Source organism: Phocoena phocoena, chromosome 13 (genome assembly GCF_963924675.1).
Source record: "Phocoena phocoena chromosome 13, mPhoPho1.1, whole genome shotgun sequence".
NCBI classification, from domain to species: Eukaryota; Metazoa; Chordata; class Mammalia; order Artiodactyla; family Phocoenidae; genus Phocoena; species Phocoena phocoena.
In genome coordinates this window covers 26,766,507-26,787,731 of record NC_089231.1, presented here as the reverse complement: position 1 = coordinate 26,787,731, position 21,225 = coordinate 26,766,507, and the positions used below count along the sequence as shown (strand labels likewise).

Sequence of the window (21,225 nt, the reverse complement as noted above, 5' to 3'; positions counted from 1 at the left end):
TACTACTTTATCATATAATACATCTATAAGTACAAAATAACACTAATACTACTGAATGCAGTTTCAGATTTCTTTGCAGTTCTTTTATCCTTAGAATTGATCCCCCCATGAATGAACTGTCAAAATACTGAATTTTAAAGTCATCTGAAGTAATTCTTTTATCTGAGTGGTTATGTCACCAACTTTATACAGAGTTCATTTGTTTCAATCTGTTTTTGGTTTTCAGGGATTGGTTAGTTTTTAACTTTTTAATTGTCTTTTAAATATGTAAAATATTCACATGGCTCCAAAGTCAAAACTAGATAATAACGTACTTTTAGAGAAATCACCTCTCCTCTTCCCACCCTCCCCCTTTATTTTTTATTTATTTATTTATTTATTTATTTTTTTGCGGTACGCGGGCCTCTTACTGCTGTGGTCTCTCCAGACACACAGGCTCAGCGGCCATGGCTCACAGGCCCAGCCGCTCCGCGGCATGTGGGATCTTCGCGGACCGGGGCACGAACCCACGTCCCCTGCATTAGCAGGCAGACTCTCAATCACTGCGCCACCAGGGAAGCCCCTCCCCCTTTAGATAACCATTTTTACTAGTTTTTCATTTATCATCCTTCAGCTTCCTTCCACAAATATAAGACAAATACATTTATATCCATTTTCCTCTCATTTTCTTACACAGATAAAAGCGTGTAAGGTTTTCTATACCATAATTTTTTCACTTAATATATCCTATGAAGATCACTCTTATCAGGATATAGAATTCGCCATTACTTATCTTTCAGCTACAAAGCATTCCATTTTGTGGACATTTCATAGTTTTAATCAGTCTCTTCCAATGAACATTTAGTTTGTTTCCAATCTTCTGTTATTACAAATAAGGTCATAATGAACAACCTACCTTATTCATACGTCCTTGCACATTTTTGTTACTGCATCTTGGAGGTAGATTCCTACAAGAGGCAGTACTGCTTCACATGCAATTTTGAGAGCTACTGCCAAATTCCTCTCTGCAGGAGTTGTGCCATTTTATATCCTGTCAGCAGTCAGATCTTTTTTTTTTTTGGTACGTGGGCCTCTCACTGTTGTGGCCTCTCCTGTTGCAGAGCACAGGCTCCGGACGCGCAGGCTCAGCGGCCATGGCTCACGGGCCCAGGCGCTCCGCGGCATGTGGGATCTTCCCGGACTGGGGCACAAACCCGTGTCCCCTGCATCGGCAGGCGGACTCTCAACCACTACGCCACCAGGGAAGCCCTAGTCAGATCTTTTAATAAATTTACTTTCTATTTAATTCACCCAAAGTTGGTTTCTGTTTTTTGCAAATTCTGATTGATATACAGTTATATTTCCTGATAGTATAAGTTCTGAGGTTCTGCCTAACTATATATCCGTGCTGAAGTTCTCTAATCATTATTTGTAAAGCTATCACATGGTTTTATAATGATGTATTTATACCCACTTTTTCTATATTGTGTATTTCACTCTGAATATCACCTACAAAAAGCAGTGTTGCAAAGCTTCATAACACAAGGATATTTTTCCAGTTTGTTAATTTTTCCAAAGAGAAAAGTTTTATTTTCTCTTGATTGAAAATATTTCATGGTCATTGCAAAAACTTCAATCCATACAGAATGAAATCTATTTTTAAACAAGTTGACCTTGGTTTATCTCATATAATCAAACTAATACCGTGGCTCCAGGAATGACGATTATAATACTCAAAGAAATCTTAACCTGTGTTTTTTCAAACTGTGGGCCATGATCCATTAGTAGATTGTGAAACTAATCTGGAGGACTCTAAGCAGTATCAAAATCACACAGTTAAGTAAGCCAAATGGAAAATAAGAGTACATCTCACAAGTAAGAGTACTGTTTAACATGTACAAATACACATACATACATCCTGGATTTCTATGTAATGTGTTTCACTTATTTTGGAGTGCAGTCAAAACAGGTTTGAGAAACACCAATTTAGATTCAAACTACTGATGACAGACAAAATCTGACTAAATACTTCTAAACATCCAGTTTTAAGAATGATTTATAAGCAGATATGAAGAACCAATTTTTAAATCTTTCCAAATTTCTCTTACCTTTAAAATCGGGTAGGGCCCGATCATCAACCAGCAGCATGGGTCGGACTTGTTTCTGCTCTATCAAGTTTCTGGCTGCAGTCAGAGAAGTGAATATTTCATCTGCAGAGATATCAAACTGCAATTTTTTCAATCTTTCCAAGAGGTCTTTCTTGCTCTCTTTGGTTGTATTGGTCACAAACCTAACCATTACAGAAGTAGCACGTAACCTGGAAAAGTAAAATTCAGGTGTCAATAGGCAACTTTTACATTCCAGCTCCATAAAACCTAATTTGGTAGCACTTGCCAAAGGTCAGAAAATTAAGAGTAAGTCACTGAGTGTTTTTATGGCCAGTAGGTTTTATAATCTATTCAAAATTGCTTACAGATTATCCACACCCTGTGGACTGCTTCATCTCCAAAGGCTGTAAAGTCTACCCTTTCAAGGGCCTTCTATACTTTAACTGAATTTTACTACAGGGTTTTAGTAAAGAAGTAAAAAACAAAAATAAAACAAAAAAACTCAACACTTAGTAACCACCATACTCACAGAATATGAGAGGTGAAAGTTATCTTAGAGATTATCTACTAGTGTAAACTTCTGAAGATGAGAAAACTCAGGCCTAGAGGATTAATGACTGGGCTCAGCTGTACACAGCTGGGCAGCAGTAGGGCTGTGACAAGAACTCCAGCCTACGTCCTAGATAGGGTCTGACCCCCTATACTAAAAGAACAGAGGACACCTCAAGAGTTCTTCCTTCCTCTTAGCCAATTAGACACTGGCTAAGCCCTAATGTGCTACTAAGTTTACAAACAGAAACTACCTGGAGAAAGAAACATTCCATTTTTAGACTGGAATGTGTTTTCCCTTTGAACTACTTTTGATTCCATAATCTGCTTTTGGAACCTAAACTGGCAATCAGGTATCAGAGAAAGAATTCATGATAATCCAGCTTTCTTTCAAAACAAAAATTATTTTCTTGGTCCTACAGTGCTTTAACCTAAAAATAATTTACCTACAATTAAAATTTTTATATTAATACCCTGTTGCTTTTTATCTTATACCTGCCCCAAATAGACACAAGGCATAAAGCCCTATCCATAATTTAAAATAAGCAAGCAAATAAAACAGAAAAGAGATTTTTAAGAATTCACTCAGAGAGCATTCATAAATTTATATGATTAAATAGTTCATTATAATCATGACTATCTCTATAATATCTGTACGGTAGCTTTTCTGAAAAACACATTACATTTGGTAGTTTATCTCTCAAAAGAAATTGAATACTTCAACGTAACTATTATCTTAAAAATGAACAAGTCTAAGTACTGAAATGATCATATCATTTTTAAAGAGCATTTTAAAAACCTTTTCTTTTTGCTAGTCCCTCAACTTCCCTTAGTCTGTCTGTTTCTATAGAAACCAAAACTGGCAGTGACAGTATAGCAATCTCTCTGGGATGGAAACCTGCCAGTGTCAGTGAGAGAACAATCTGTAGGCTCCTGCCCCTCCAGAATGGCAGGCTGATAGTTTACAGAGGTACTTGGAGATGGCATTCATTGTTCACCAGAAATAAGATTTTTCTTTCCATCCAGAGCAGAAAGCTCATCTTTGAAGCAGTAAAAGCTCTTGTCCAACAGGAGAGGAGACTGACCGACAGACATCCTTTTCCCTAGAAAGTCTGAGAGAGACCATGGCAAGGAGTCAAGAGAAAGTGCCCGTCTCCAACTGATTTACTTCAGGCTTTAAACATATTGTTGTCCACCTGTAAAATGAATGTCATGACTGCTGGCTAAGTCAACAGCTTCCAAATGACACCTACCAGATCTAAAATCTCTTCACACTCACTGAAGCCCCAAATGGAGAGTAAGCTCCTTGAGAGAGTGCCAAGTCAGTGTTGATCTCTTGCCATAATACCTGGCACTGTGATACTACTCACTAGATTTCCTGAACAACAGCATACTATGTGAATATTTTAAGGTTTGAAAATGACAAAGCACCACATGCTATTGTTGATTTTGAAAACGCTAAATTATTTGAAGATGAGATGCTTAATAACATTACTAGTTCTGTTGTACTGAGGAGTACTTTTTTGAGGAACAAACATTCACATTCAGTTCACTCTACCAAGCTTTCATTATGTATTTTGTATCTAGACTTGTGGTGATGCATCAGAAATGTAAGACAATCTCTAACATTCAAAAGTATTAAGTTTAGTTAATGGAAATAATTCTAAAATTTCAAGTTCCTTAATTAAACTTTCTTTGAGCAGCTGCACATTCAGTGTTAGATCTTAGATGAAGAAGAGTGCGTGGAACTATGGCTTTGTATATGTGTGTGTTTCGTTTTGTGATTCCAGGATTCATTTGTGATTTTTCCAATGCTACTTATTCCACATTTCAGAGTATCGAGTTTTCATTCCCAAATTTACACTACCGACTTAGAAAAAGATACACATAAAGAACAAAAAGACTAAATCAAAAGGCCAAACCTAACAAAAGGCTTAGAGAAAAATGTCTGGAAGATTACAATGCATACATCTTCTAGCTAAGCCCAAGGCAGTTCCTGTATATATGGTAAACTGGTGAAATGCCACCTTAAGGCCATCCATTCAGCTAATGATCTGCCTTGGTAAAACGGCACCTACAAACATATTTGTCAGCTGAACGTGGAGGATAGCTTGCCTTTGAAGAGCTTCCTGTGCGCCTGGCACAGCTGTATCTTCAATGTGAAGTGTGCCACTGAGATCCACCAAAACAGCTTTTAATGCACGGCATGCTGCCATCCTTCATTCCCTAAGAGAGAGCAAATGAAACTAAAAATACAGTTTAGGAAACAATGGACAATTAAAAACTGGTAAGTCTTCAAAATATCATTCATATCTAGACAGATACTTAGTGTTAAGCTGCCTCCCTTTTAGAAAAAAAGTTTTTTAAAAATCAAAAATCCAAATTTGATCCATAAAACTTTTGTAATGGTTAGGGTTTTTTTTTTTCAGTCTTAAAACCACAGGAAGGAAAATGGTAAAAAAAAAAAAAAAAAAGAGGTTACTATTTACTTCAGGTTTCTTAAAATAACTCTTCGTGGAACAATTCATGCATTTATTTTTATTTTTTTAAATAGACAACCAGATTTATTTATTTATATATTTATTTTTCGCGGTACGCGGGCCTCTCACTGTTGTGGCCTCTCCCGTTGTGGAACACAGGTTCCCGACGCGCAGGCTCAGCGGCCATGGCTCACGGGCCCAGCCGCTCCGCGGCATGTGGGATCCTCCCGGACTGGGACACGAACCTGTGTCCCCTGCATCGTCAGGCGGACTCTCAACCACTGCGCCACCAGGGAAGCCCCATGCATTTATTTTTACATATGAGAAAATGTACTCTGAAGAATGGGTGGATGGAAGGAAGCCCTAAATCACTGGCAAAATCTTTTCCCTCTTTGGTTATATACAATGAAATGTTCTAATCGCCCATCTCCTGGGTTATATCCTGAAGCAGCATATATGGCCAAAGAGCTACTAGTATTTATACTGGTCAGTGAGGAGGAAATTTCAAGTTACAAAGCAACTTTAGTCAGGAGATGTTTTCCTTACCTTACAATGTCTGACTTTCCTTTTGCATATTTTCCCTTTAAAATATGTTTATTATGAGTTATATCATATATACAGTAGAGTATAAGGTATATCTGTGGTTTAAAGATAATAAGGGAGGGGGTAAGAATAGTGTGGAAGCTAAAGAGAATAGGATAGGACTTCATTTTTAGTTTTTTTTAACTTATTCTTTTTTCCATTTAAAAAAATTTTTAGAATAAAGTATTTCAGACATACAAAAGGTATCAAGGATAATACAACCCCCTTTACCCATCATGCAGCTTCAAAAATAAAACATCATTGAAGGAGTTAGAGCACTGTGTGTACCCTCTCTGATCTGATTCCACTTCTCCCCCTCCCCAAGGTTACTACTTTCCTGATTTTGATGTGCTGAAAGCTTTGTATTACTGTTCTTCTACAGACACTTCATGACTTGCTTTACCACTCCACACTGTTTGTGAGATGTAGCCATGTTAACACATGTAGATATAGGTCATTCATTTTTCACTGCTGTGTGGTATTCCATTGTGTGAAAACACAATTTAACTTTTCTGTTCTCCTGATCATGAAGACTTAGGTAGTTTTGCACATTTTATTATAGTGAAGAGCACCTCTACAAACATCCTTCTGCATGTCTCCTGGTGGCCGTGTGTGTGAACATTTCTCTGGGGTCTTCCTCAGTCTGAGGGCATGTGCTAATCTTCACCCTTACAGGATGTTGCCAAGTTGCCCCATTCATTGTATCTTCATAGGGCAAATGTGTACTAAGCACTTACTGTGTCAAGCCCTGATGTGAGAGCAGAGCTGGAAGAGCCATCTTCTTTAAAGTGAGAAGCAGAAAGAAAAGGGGGAAAGAACCAGGGGAGATACAAGTAGTCAATGAACAAGAATTTGTGGAGAATTCTACCAGAAGAGTTCTCAGGTGGTTTACGACATCCATGGGACGCACGGTGGATGGAGGGGAAGACCTCTCTCTCCTAACTAGCTCCCTCTGAGATGTCATTGTGAGAGTTCAGGACTGGCAGTCACCAGGCCCAGGTGTTGGTCTTGGTTCTGCCTCAAATTCACTGTGTGACCTTGGTCTAGTGCCTTCTCTGGTTTTAAGTTTCTCTTCAATATGTGGGGCAGGGAGGCAAGATGAGGCCTCAATCTTTTTTTGTTTGTGTTTTTGGCCGCAAAGCATCTTAGCTTCCCAACCAGGGATTGAACCTGCATCCCTGCATTAGAAGGCGAAGTCTTAACCACTGGACCACCAGGGAAATCCCGAATCCTCAAACTTTACCGCCTACAGTTGGGCTATCTGGGATGAAAGAATCAGTGTATCACATACCACTACCCCCCCACCCACCCCGATTTTCTCTTGTTCAACATTGGCCTGCTAGTCCCTGCTGGGTCCATCTCCCAAAGCTGCCAGTAGTACTCCAGACTGCCCAGTGTTACCCTTTTAAATGTTGCTCTCCCGTAGGTGTAGTCCTGTCAGGAGGCAGAGGGATAGCAAAGATGACCCCTGAATTCCCTCTCAGCTTCTAGCTTTTAGCTCCTTTGCTTCTCTCATTTTCCAGACCCGGCTCCTACTCCAAGTCAGCTATCTCTGCACACAAGGTATAAATACAAAAAATAAACCCAGACTAAACCCAGAACTGTAGCCAATTGCTGGCAAGTGCTAGCTGCTGATCAGCATGCATAGAGGACTTGCCACTGGGCATATTGGAGAGAACTGCATTTTCCCACAGGGCCAGCTGTCAGCATGGTCCAGACTGGGGAGGGATACAGAGGGAGGAAGGCATAGAGACGGTGCTCCGGCTGGATCCAGGCCTGCTCTGTTCCTTATATGTGCTCCCCAAATCTGAGCGGGGTTTCCCTTCAGTGAGCTAGAACTTAGGTCCTAAGTGAGGGAGATGCAGAAGGTGGGGGAAGCAGAGCCAGGTGGTGAGGGTGAGGTAGGTCCAGGGTCCAGGATTAGCTGAGTAACCTTGGGCAAGAGCATTCCTCATCCTAAGCCTCCATTTCTTCGTCTGTATAAGAGGAAGAATACTTGTAAAGACCCTGCAGGGATGTGAGGGCTCGCTGAGTTAAGGAGAATGCCTGGCAGTGATAAGCACATAGTAGGAACATAAAGGATGTGCCCTCTTCCTTCCCACTCATCACTGTGTAACAAGTACCTCCCTCCACCTGCCCACCTACCCCACCCCATGCATAGCCTGGGGTCACAGACCAGGAAAAGTAAAAAGCAAGAGAAGCGACTGGGAGGAATTCATAAAGAAAGAAGGGAAATAAGAACAGCTCATATTTATTGGATGCTGTAGGTGTTCTGCACTGTGCTAAACACTCTGTAGTCTTTACTACATCATTGAAACTTCTCAGCAATCCTACAGAGGAGGAAATTGAGACACTGAGAAGTTACTAACTTGCCCAAGCTTAGTTTTGACTTTGAACCATGTTAATGGTTTATAATATTCAAACTTAAACAAAACCAGCCCTAAAATGGAATACAAACACAAACTAATCTAAGACAACTTCTGCAGAGTGCTGACTCTAGCCCTGCCATAGGATATATGCAAAGGACAAAAGAAGTGCAAGGCAATCTTGAACTTTACTTAGTAGGTTTGTTGTTGGTAATGGTATGAGTTCCAAAATAATTCTGTGCATGTTACAGGACTGAGCAAATCAGTATAAATATACTGCTGATGTTTAAAAAAATTAGGGTTCTTAAATGGAAGAAAAGAGCTATAAACATGGAATGGGAGGACAGGAAGAAGCCTGTGTTGGTTTGGAATCAGAGGTGTCATTATGAATTTGCAATTTAAATACACATATATTTCTTAGCACCGCCCACCAAAACGAACAAGCAGCAACAAGACTCCAATAGCTATGAGCGCAGCTAAAGTGCACTAAACAAAACCTGGACTGGGTCAGCCAAAATACAAGGTGAGCCAACATATTGTTTTACCAGGTCACAGGTGGACAAAAGGACACATGAACCAGGGGTTCCAACTAGCCAAATCTGGGGCACCAAAAAGAAAAAATAACAGAAATGCATAACACATGATAAAACCATTTGATGAAAAATTGTTGGGGAATAGTACAGTTGACCCTTGAACAATGCAGGGGTTAATTCATGCATAACTTAGAGTCCACACTCCACATCCAGGGTTCGTCTGCATCCTTGGATCCAACCAACCTGCAACTGTGTAGCACCATAGTATCTACTACTGAAAAATATCCAAGTATAAGTGGACCCATGCAGTTCAAACCCACATTATTCAAGGGTCAACTGTTTAATCACTCAAGCTCAAATAATCACCCACAAATTAAGATTCTCCACTAACTACAAAGGAGAAAAGATACTTTTACAGTGGAGAAAACAGCCAGGTACCCCCTTAACCAAATGATCAAAGTAACACCATTAATAATGTGAGAAACTGACATTATGTGCTTCCTGAGAAGACCATTGTAGTCATCCTGCCTTTGTAGAATTTCTGCCAAAAATGTTTAACACAAATCAATCATGAGGGAAACATGAGACAATTCCAAATCGTATAAAACAACTAGCTTGAACTTTTCAAAAATATCAATGTCATAAAAGACAAAGAAGGGGCTTGGGAATTGTTTTAAATTAAAGGAATGTGAAAAGACATGACAAATAAGTGCAATGCATGAGAGAAACATAAAACAAATATAGCAAAATATTAACAATTAGTGAATTTGGGTGAAAGGTATATGGTTTTCATTGCAATATTTTTACAAATTTTCAACTCTTGGAGGAAAACAAATTTTATAAAGATCTCTCTTAAAAATGGGTTGAAGGCAAAAGAAAGACGTTTTCATACCTGATAATAATAGTAATACAAAAAATGAAACTTGTGTGTTTAGCCAGTCCCTAGTTTAAGATTAGAACACTGCCAATACTGCTGAGGGTCCTATATGAGCCCCTTCAATTACATTCCTGTCCCACCTCCCAGAAGTAATTAACATAATGAACTCTGTGATAATCAATTTCTTGCTTTTCTTTATATTTTTACGGGTCACACAGCTTTAATGTCTTTTAACTTTATAAGGATGAAGTCATAATCTTGCAACTTTCATGTTCTGCTCAACATTGTATTTCTGAGATTCATCCATGCTGATGACTGCTATTTTCCATCAAAACAAACACCAAAACCCCCCTTTTGGGATTCTGACTAGAACTGCACTGAATCTATAAAGCAATATTGGGAGACTGAGATCACTATTATATTGAGCCATGGAACTTCTTTAAGTTGATAAAAGAGTATCTACAAAAAGCCTATATATAGCCAACATTAGATTTATCAGTAGTATACTGATATTTATCAGTGTGTAACTTATACTTTATACTATGATATCACTTTTCAGTAATATACTGAAAGCATGAGATAGGGAATAACACAAGGATGTTACTTTCACCACTTCTATTTAACATTGCAAATGATACCTTAGCTAGTGCAGTAAGTAAGGCAAGAAAAAGAAGGTACAAGGATTGGAAAGAAGACACAAAACTATCGTTATTCACAGATGATTTGACTGTATATACAAAAAATTCAAGAATCTAAAACAGATTAACAAAGTAAAAAAGTATAGCAATTAAAAAAAATCACTATGTCACAAACAAATAATTAGAAAACTAATTTAAAAAAAGATATCACTTATAGTAGCATACAGTTACCAGGAAAGTCTAACAAAAGAAGTCAACACTTTTATGGCAAAATTATAAAACTATAATGAAAGACACATAGAAGACAAATATATAGATAGATCTATTAATGGACCCAATACTACAAAGATATCAGTTTTCCCTTTTAATGATCAACAGATTCAAAGCAATTCCAATCAATATCCCAAAAAGGGTTTTGTGGAACTTGATAAGCTGATTCTAAAACTTACACACCAGTGCAAATAGCCAAGACACTTCAGCCAAAATTGAAGAGAAAGAAGATGGGAGCCTTGCTTTCCCTAATATCCAGACAATTAATCAGGTCTTGTAATTAACTAAGATGTTACGGTATTAGCACATAAAGAGACAAAGTCAATGGAACAGAATAGGGAACCCAAAAAAGGACCCCCCCCACGCCCTACCCGAACCAGTGTGTGGAAACTTGATATATGACAGAGATAGTGTTTGAGACCAGTGAAGAAAGAAAAATGGTGTTGAACAACTGACTATCCATAGGAGAAAAAAATGGAATTGGACTCCCATATCATACCTCATACACATTTTTTCCCCAGGAAGATTAAACAACCATATGTTTAAGGCAAAACTGTAAAACTTTTAGATAGGAAAGTATCTCATGATTTGAGGATAGGAATGGCTTTCTTATGATATAAAAAGCATAAAGGAATAAAGGAAAAGACAGATATTTCAAAAGTACTGTAAAGAGAGAAAGAGTAGAAATATACAGAGTGAAAAACAAATCTGCAACACATGTGAGAAAGGATCAGAATCCAGTAAATATAAACTGTAAATATTAAGAAAAAGACAAACAACCCAATACAAAAATGGCACAGGATCTCAATATATCCTTTAAAAAGGAACAAATCTGAAACAAATGAATAACCATCAACATATCCTTTACAAAAGAGCACATAAACAAATGAAGATGTTCAAAACTCACTGGTAATCAAGGATATGCAAATTTAAAGCAGAATGAAATCACTACAACAAAAAAGACTGGCAAAATTTAAAAGTCAGAAAATATCAAAGGTTTTCAAAAGCAACTCCCTAGCCTCTTGAATAAGTGGTGCTGGGAAAGCTGGATAGCTACATGGAAAAGAATGAAATTAGAACGTTCCCTAACACCATACACAAAAATAAACTCAAAATGGATTAGAGACCTAAATGTAAGGGCAGACACTGTAAAACTCTTAGAGGAAAACATAGGCAGAACACTCCATGACATCAATCACAGCAAGATCCTTTTTGATCCACCTCCTAGAGAAATGGAAATAAAAACAAACAAATTGGACCTAATGAAACTTAAAAGCTTCTGCACAGCAAAGGAAACCATAAACAAGACAAAAAGACAACCCTCAGAATGGGAGAATATTTTTGCAAATGAAGCAACTGACAAAGGTTTAATCTCCAAAATATATAAGCAGCTCATGCAGCTCAATATCAAAAAAACAAACAACTCAATCCAAAAATGGGCAGAAGACCTAAACAGACATTTCTCCAAAGAAGATATACAGATTGCCAACAAACACATGAAAGAATGCTCAACATCACTAATCATTAGAGAAATGCAAGTCAAAACTACAATGAGGTATCACCTCACACTGGTCAGAATGGCCATCATCAAAAAATCTACAAACAATAAATGCTGGAGAGGGTGGAGAGGAAAGGGAACCCTCTTGCACTGCTGGTGGGAATGTAAATTGATACAGCCACTATGGAGAACAGTAAGGAGGTTCCTTAAAAAACTAAAAATAGAACTGCCATATGACCCAGCAATCCCACTACTGGGCATATACCCTGAGAAAACCATAATTCAAAAAGAGTCACGTACCACAATATTCATTGCAGCTCTATTTACAATAGCCAGGAAGCAGCCTAAGTGTCCATTGACAGATGAACGGATAAAGAAGATGTGGCACATATATACAATGGAATATCACTCAGCCATAAAAAGAAACGAAATTGAGTTATTTGTAGTGAGGTGGATGGACCTAGAGTCTGTCATACAGAATGAAGGAAGTCAGAAAGAGAAAAATAAATACTGTATGCTAACACATATATATGGAATCTAAAAAAGAAAAAATGGTTCTGGGGCTTCCCTGGTGGCACAGTGGTTAAGAATCCACCTGCTACTGCAGGGGACATGGGTTCAAGCCCTGGTCCGGGAAGATCCCACATGCCATGGGGAACTAAGCCCGTGCGCCACAACTACTGAGCCGTCGCTTTGGAGCCCACGAGCCACAACTACTGAGCCCGCGCACCTAGAGCCTGCACCCTGCAACTAGAAGCCACCACAGTAAGAAGCCCGAGGACCGCAATGAAGAGTAGCCCCCACTCGCCACAACTAGAGAAAGCCCCCATGCAGCAACGAAGACCCAATGCAGCCAAAAATAAATAAATTAAAAATTAAAAAAAAAAAAGGTTCTGAAGAACCTAGGGACAGGACAGGAATAAAGACACAGACGTAGAGAATGGACTTGAGGATACGGGGAAGGGGAAGCTGGGACGAAGTGAGAGAGTGGCATGAACATATATACACTACCAAATGTAAAATAGCTAGCTAGTGGGAAGCAGCCGCATAGCACAGGGAGATCAGCTCTCTGCTTTGTGATCACCTAGAGAGGTGGGATAGGGAGGGTGGGAAGGAGACGCAAGAGGGAGGGGATGTGGGGATATATGTATACGTATAGCTGATTCACTTTGTTATACAGAAGAAACTAATACAACATTGTAAAGCAATTATACTCCAATAAAGATGTTAAAAAAAAAAAAAGGCAACTCCCTTATACTGCTAGTGAGACAATAAAACAGTACAATCATTTTGGAAACTGGTTTGGAATCACTATGCTCTATAACCCAGCAGTTCCACTCCCAGGTATTATATCCTCGAGAGAGTCTTTCACACTCTACCATTAAATACAAAGAAAAATGTCCAAAGCAGCACTGTTTGTAAAAGCCAGAACTGGAAACAATACAAATGTCTATCAACAGAAGAATGGACAAATAAATTGTGGTATACTCATACACAGACTGTGAAAGGCAGTGGAAATGAATGAACTACAGTTACATCATCCTAGGTAATGTTCTTCTACAGAGTGAAAGAATCACGTCACAAAAGACTACATACCGTATGGTTCCATATTATAGCACACATAGGTGATAAAACTGGAAAGAGAAGCAAGGGAATGTTTAACACAAGAGGATAGGGATTCCTCCAGGCGATGGGGAGGAGATACAAACCAGGAGGAGCACAAGGATGCCTCTAAAGTCTTCTTGACCTAGACAGTGGGTGCACAGGTGTTTTTTATTATAATTATTTAAAACTTACATATGTTTTGCATACTCTTGTGTAGATTACATATTTCATAATAAAAATTAGTCTTGTTTTAGTCAGTCATTTCTCATATATTTAATTTTATAAAAAATTAAATTAGTCCAATCATTATACATCAGTATAACCCTCATCAAGTATTTTGATTTTAAAATAACTCCCTGGTTCTGTTTGCCTTTTATAATGAATCTGCTGGGGGATGGGGGGAGAGCGCAGAGGAAAAAAAAAAGATATTAAGAGCTCTGGTTAATCAAGATTCCACTGCAAAATCTTTTCTTTTATAACAGTCCTCATATGTTATTCGATTTCTGATCTTTACTATGACCTTGAAATGGAGGATTACATCAACAATAGCATCAACTATTACCTGCCTGAGAGGGGAAACAGTTTGTTACTCAAAAGACTATAGACTGTTGCTAGCGACTCTATTTGTATGTGTGACAAAGGATTCTTTAATTTAAAATACATTGCACCACAAAAGGTAAGGCTATGCAAAATGTAGACAAAGCATTCTCTTTTTACATACAGAAGGACCTAAAACTTAGTCTCTCAAAACCCAAGTTTTATGAGAGGCACCTAATATTCAATAAAAAAATGTTGACTCCGTTCGGAATTCCCTAGCCGTCCAGTTGTTGGAACTCGGTGCTTTCACTGCTGGGACCTGGGTTCGATCCCTGGTTCGGGAACTAAGATCCCGAAAGCCGTGCGGCCCAGCCACAAAAAAAAAGTTAACTCCAAAGGTGATTAAAGAATAAAATATAAACAAGACTAGAAAAACAACAAAAGAATTGTACTGTTCAAAAAAATAAAAAACTGTCCGACCAGAACCACTAAACGGTCATAAAAATATTGATAATTCTAATCTTTATTGAAGGGTCCACATAGACTTAATGTTACCAAAGCGCTTTCATCAGTTCCATAGAACATACCTTTTAAACTCTAAAATGCTCTTATAGAGCTTATCTGAGAGTGATTGAGGCCTATAAGAACATAACTGAGGTGTACCACTCAAACCTCAAAATATACTTCTTCAGTTAGCTCCACTACAGGCCTCTATCACTTCTGCCATGATCTCTTTTCTTGTCTAAATTTTTACAATACTTGTTACCGGAACTACAAGTCGGTACTTGATAAACTGTAATTGTAAACTATTAGTATCACCCCAGAAAACTGAAAAGGCTTCAAAGCTGGTCCATGTTTGTTTATATTGAGTCCACGTCCCACCATCTCACGTGGCTTGAACAAGTTATGTGGGATATACTTTAGAAAGTCATAAACAATTGATATTGGTACATATTCAATGCAAAGAATAAAAGTAAATTCTCTCTCATCCCAAAAGGAACTCTTCAAGATACTTCAGAGGACATCTCCCCTTTAATATTCCAGGGGCATCCCAATCCAAGTCCTTGTTACCCTCTAAGCTGCTCTTCATCCTGCAACCCTTATTGAGCGAATGGCAGCACCATCAATGTAGATGTACCCACGACTCTCCCAAGCCTTCTTCCTAACCAGTCAAGGGCCAAATCAAATCATGTCAGTGCTACCTCCTGGACAGTCCTGAATCCACTCACTTCTCTTCACTGTTACTAAAACTATCTTAGTTTTGAAATCATCATCTGTCATCTAGCCTATTTCAACAACTTCCTAAATGTCCTCTCTGCTTCGACTCTTCTCCCTATTTCTAGCTCCAAATCCATTTTTTGAAATGCAACAGTGCAGTGGTTAAGTACAAGAACTAAGGAGTTGTACATGCCTGGATTTGTACTCACTAGCTGTGTGCACGTGGGCAATTTTCTTAACATCTCAGCCTGAGTTTCTTCATTTCTAAAGTAGAAAGAATAACACCTCTAATGGTTGATTGGAAGATTAAAGGAAGTAATACATATATTGTGAACAGTGTTCCACAAATAGAAAGGCTGGGTTATAGGTCATATATGCGTATTGGGGGTGGGTGTGTGTGTGCTGGCAGGGGGGACATGATGGATGTGTCAAGGGCTACAAAAATCACAGGATAAATATGATACAGTCCTAAAGCATTAGTATAATTTGAGGATATGGGAAAACATTTTATACCAAAATAAGGATATACTGTGACCTATCATTAAGAACGTACATAAATATTTAAAACAGATTTTAATATAAATTTTCTCCTGGGAGGCTGGGGCTCTTCTCAATATGTCTCTGGACATATTTATACTCACCCCCTGGAGAGTACAAATTCTTTTTTCTTCCCCATATGCTTCCAGTGAAAAAGTCGGGAACCACAATGCATGCACTCCCTCAACAAATGTTATTATGCAGTCACTCCCCACTGCGCCCAGGATAAAATATGAACAATGTACACTGGTGTCCAGAGCCCTGGTTTACCTCTCCAACTCGTTTGTGTCTACTCCTGCACCAAAGTTCAATGGCACTGCAGTCGCCCACCAGTCCTATACGTTACCTCCCTCATCGCTGGACTTTTGTCTGAAACCTTTTTGCTCTCTGAATTCTACCACCCCTGTCGCCTACATCCTCCCTTCCCTGACCAATTCCTTCAGTCCCTGGGTCTCAGACAAATATCACTTCCTGTTTTTCCTGAGTCCAACTCCTTTTCTCCCAAGTCTGGGCCAGGACCCCCCAGCGTGCTCCATTAGTACACTCCTCACTCTGTTCCATCCGTGGAGCCCTGTGAGTCAAAGGGCTGTTGCCTTTCCCCCTGTACTACTACTGATCGCTCAATAAAGAGTTTTTAATTAGCTAAACTCATGAATCCCGGTCTCCATAACTGGAAGGATTCCACGAACAACGCTCTTTCAGCACTAACTCAACTGCAATTCCCTCCTTCTCCCGGGTGGGAAAGGGCCTCAAGACTGGTCACGCAGCCTCCCCCATCGCAAGTTCCAGCACCTGGCAAACGCCAGACTGACCCGAAGGGACGCCGGCTTCAAAATACAGCTCAGGGGCACGTTAGGGGTAAGGACTAACACCCCACAGCCACCTTCCGCCCAGCGCACGCGATACCTGGCGGAAGTGCGGCTCGCCCCGCGCCGCGCACGCGTGGTGGCGCCGCGCCGAAGGCCGCGAGGGGTGGGCAATCCTCAAGGAGCGAGCGCCCGGTTGGTCCGGGCCCCAGGAGGGTGGTGGCGTAGAAACCCAACCGGTCTGTCCCCAGCCAGCTCACAAAGAAATGTAGCCTCCAGACAGGCGGGCGCTCGCCTGTCCCAGTGCGGCTACTCACCGGGCTCCGCACGCCGTCCTCAGCAAAGGCAAACGCCCCGCTAGCAGAGAAGCCAGCAGAGAAGCTCCGCTCCGCAGTATCCTTGGCGGGGAAAAAGGAGCCGGGACGGCTGCCTGAGGACGCCGGCCTGAGGACGCCGGAAACTGGCCCAAGGGCCGTACCGGAAGTCCCGCCTCTCCGCACATGTCTCCGCCCCATCCGTCCAGGGCTACTTTCCGGTTTCGAAGACCAACTACGGGGTCTAGTACTGCTCCTTCCTCACCGTGTAACAGAGCGGTAAGTTATTATCGAGACCTGCTCCCTCAAGGGCGGGGCTTACTGGGCCTGGTTGCAGAAGGAAAAACAAAAACTTTTGCCTTTGCTCAGTAGCAGTTTCTCATTCCACTGCAGTGTTGTCAGACCAAGTATTATTACCTTTCTTTGCCGCCACCCTTGCGCACTCCACCACTTCTGTTTTCCAGTCCTCACAACAGGGCAAAAAGAGGTATTGGGGCAAGGAACGGTGACTTTATTTGGAAAGCCAGCCGACTGAGAAGGTGGCAGACTGGTGTCCCAAAGACCCGTCTGAGTTGGAATTCAAGGCTTATTTTACAGTGAAAGGAGGGTGGTGTGGCTGGTTGTTGCAGACTTCTTGGTGCCCGCCAGACCCCAGAGGGGATGTGATAATCCTTTGTGCTTTTAGCTGTCCACTTAAGTCAGGTCGCCATATTCCTGTCAACCTTCAAGAAGACAGATGTTATCCTCTGTTCTGCAACTTTTTATCTTTACAGGAATGAAAAGTATGACACCTTTAAAGCAGAGGTATCCAACCTTTTTGGCACCAGGGACCCAATTTCCTGGAAGACAGTTTTTCCACCGACAGGGTGGCGGGGGACTGGTTCAGGCGGTAGTGCACGCGATGGGGAGAGGCACATGAAGCTTCGCTCGTTCGCCCGGCGCTCAGCTCCTGCTGTGCAGCCCACTCCCTGACAGGCCAAGGACCAGGACCCCTGCTTTAAAGGATGAGCCTGGGAGGCAGAGCCTTGAGAATGGGCTCTGTTTCAGGCTATGGGCAACATTCCTTTACAAAGGTGCAGAGTCACCATAACTAAGAACAGACAACAGAGCACACAGATTAAAGGAACAGATCCAATATGGAGTCAGGTTTGTTCTCCCTTACACGTCTCACCCATTCTCGAGGGCCATCTCAGAAGTCATCTCCTTGGTACTTCCCTTGCAACACCCAATCTCTGAAGTCATTTCCTGCTTTCCTACTTGAACAGCATCTGGCACTTATTGCTGTCTTTTATTAACCACCGCCACTGGGCAGCAGTGTCCCTCTTTTCTTGCATCAGCTATTCCAAAACTTTACGCTGTCAAGTTTCCTACCCTGACGGACAGCTACCACAGGTCTTGCCTGTTATCCCTAGGGGAGCAATATCTTGGGATACATAGAACCACCTCCCTCACTGCTCCCTTCCCACACCCATGTTGGGAATCTCCACTTGTCTCCCTTTGATCCAAATAAATTAAACCCCTTGAGTGCAGAGACGGTCATCCTATGCACTCTATATGAAAATGACTAAATGAAAAGCTTTCAGGAGCAGTCTGACATAATAGAATACAGGCTCTAGTTTACACCTATGGAACCCCTTGACAAAACTGCTGATCTGCCCTTGACTGGGGATTCATTTACCAACATCCCCTCTGCCCACTGCTGCAGTCAGCCATGTTGTAAGCTATAACACTTCCTGTTCCCTGGACTAGGGACCCTTTGCTTTTCCTCCTCACTGGGTCTGGAGGTTGTTTTTGTCTTATATTTACTAAGTCTAAGTTTTCTGTTTGAGGGCCTACTTGGTTGAAGGAAACGGAAACTGATCCTAGTTTCCCCTTCAGAATTAGGAGCTGTCTTTGACCAGATTAAACCACCACCGAAGGTGGGTAATATTAAGACATGCATTTTTCTAAATGTTTACTCTGGCTGCAATATGGAGAACAGATGGGAGAGGTGCCAAAATGTGTGTGAGACCAGATAAGAATCTATTGCAGGGCCACAGAGAGATGCTTAAACTAAAAAGTGTGGAAACAAAACAAATTTAAGAAATCTTTAGGAGGTAAGAGAAATTGGTGGTAAATTAGATTAAGGGTAAGGGAGAGGAAGGCATCAAGATAATTATTAGGTTCCAGGTTTGGGCAATTGGGTAGTATGGTGTCATTCACTGTGATGTGGAATGATGGAACATGACTAATGGCTTCCTCCTTACCGAAAGACTCAAATGGCTTTGCCTGCCAAAGGGCAAAATGAGTAAAGATGGGATGGGACCTCAGAAGGAGAACTTGAGAAAGGAAAAGATGGGATAAAGAACCCAGAGGGAAAATTAATTAATTAAAAAAAAAAAAAAAAGAACCCAGAGGAGGAGCGGAGGTGTAAAAACAGTATCAGAACTAAAACAAAAAGAGAATTCTATAACTTACCTTGATCATTAGTATTGGTGGACACTGCCCACTGTGTGTCCCAGGTCCTTGCACAGATGTTTTCACTATTTCTGACATCTAATGACCAATCAGGGACCAAGGAAAATTTTAGCAAAAAAGATTTCCATTTTGGTTGGTATCAAAATTTTATTATTGGTAATAACTTTGAAGCTGTCAGTAAGAAAGTAATTTATTTCACCAAAAACATTTTACTTCAGAAGAACATCTCTTTGATCTAGGATCAAAGGTCAGTGACCTGGAAATTATGTGTGTGTGTGTATATATATATATATATATATATATATATATATATATGTGTGTGTGTGTGTATAATCTGGAGCAGACTTCTAAAACAGTTATTGACTAATTTTACAGAGGAAGGAACCAAAAACAACTGAGGTCTTAAGTTTATTTAAGTCATATTATAAAAGGTTCTGGCTAGCATACTAGCAATATCCTGCCTATTTTACTCAGATGTATTGCTTTGTCTCAGGTCATTTCATGAGTACACACACATATACACACAAGTGATTGCAAATATCTACAGAGCACAGATCACCGTGCCTACTCTACCTAAAGCAAGGATTTTTTTAAAAAAGATACTTCATAACCATGTTTTTGAAAGCTTAGGGTTTCGTGGAAGTGCCTTAGGAAGCTTGTTAAGAGTGAGGTGGAGGCTGAACAGTGGGCCTATGGGTCCCATTCCCGCTTCAACTGATATATGGACCTGCTCCCATCTATTTTAGATATCGGATGATTACACTTCTATGTTACTATTCTTTTGAAAATCCAGTTCTGTTAACAACCAAAGTTTGAAAACCACTGTACTTGATTAAGGACTAGGGTATGAATTTGAGTATGTATACACTACAGCCAAGAGCCTTCACCACAGGTCATAGGCATATAGACACAGGGTCAGAATACACAGGACCATTAACACCACAGATATTTGGAGTCCAGAATAGTCACAAATTGTTAATCCTGATAATGGCTAAGGGGGAAGATGTTGGCAGGCAGGCAGGCACTTAAGTTACTGTCTACTAAAACAAGATGCTATCATTACTGAACTGCAACTTCTCTGGATAAACCAGGGTTAACCTGTGAAAGCTTACAGACCTGTCTTCAGGCACAGTAAAGCTAGAACTGTGTAAGAGTCCTTTAGAGATGAAATATTTTGATGTCCATGCTGCACTTTCCTCAGAACCACTTTGCTACAGAAAACTCTGATCCTGCCCTAATATGACTGCTCTCCATTGGACTGTGAACTTGGACAGTATTCTGACAATTAATGAATATAAAGGTGTGTTGTAATGTCGTAATGAAAATGGTATCAGGCCAAGGTCTCTCTTTTCTTTCTTTTGAAAATTCTGAATGGCTCACTGCCTGTGGAGAAACAGGAGTGCCCTCAATTAACTGCTACTTTTCAATCTGTTCAGCAGCTTAAACTTGAGCATCAGATCCTTCTAAGGCCAAAAGGATACTGCCTTCAAGTGCCAAATACATTAGTTACTCCCATGAGCCAAGTAATCAACTTAGGATCCCTGGTACATTTCTTTGGTTCAGCTGCAAGGCCCCCCTGCTCAGAGATCTTCCGCTCTTCCATCTCCAGCTCAGGCGTGGCCAATAGGCATCCAATACCTGCTCCAAAGTTTTAGAAGTAACTTAAGTCATAGAATCAAAATTGCTCGTGAGTCTTCCTGATATATGTCAGCAATTCTGTTAATTCATTGAAGAAAAAAAAAAAAGGAATGTGAATGTTTACTTTCATTAAATCTGTGCTCAATGATTTTACAGCAAAGAACGTATATAAGTGTTGCACACAAAATGAAATTAATTAAGACAAGTTATATACTGAAGTACAAAAACAAGTG

General features: G+C 40.3%; 1 protein-coding gene across 1 annotated transcript in view; it reads right to left on the bottom strand.

Moving 5' to 3' along the window:
- The window catches only part of HDHD2 (haloacid dehalogenase like hydrolase domain containing 2), a 38,059-nt gene extending 21,058 nt beyond the window's left edge, over positions 1-17,001 (bottom strand). Inside the window, exons 1-3 of the mRNA XM_065889745.1 lie at positions 16,844-17,001; positions 4,752-4,862; positions 2,088-2,296 (exon numbers count right to left, since the gene is read on the bottom strand). Coding sequence (XP_065745817.1) covers positions 2,088-2,296; positions 4,752-4,852 — 310 coding nt within the window. The 5' untranslated portion in view covers positions 4,853-4,862; positions 16,844-17,001. The remainder of the gene's footprint in view (positions 1-2,087; positions 2,297-4,751; positions 4,863-16,843) is intronic.
- Between the last annotated feature and the right edge of the window lie 4,224 nt (positions 17,002-21,225).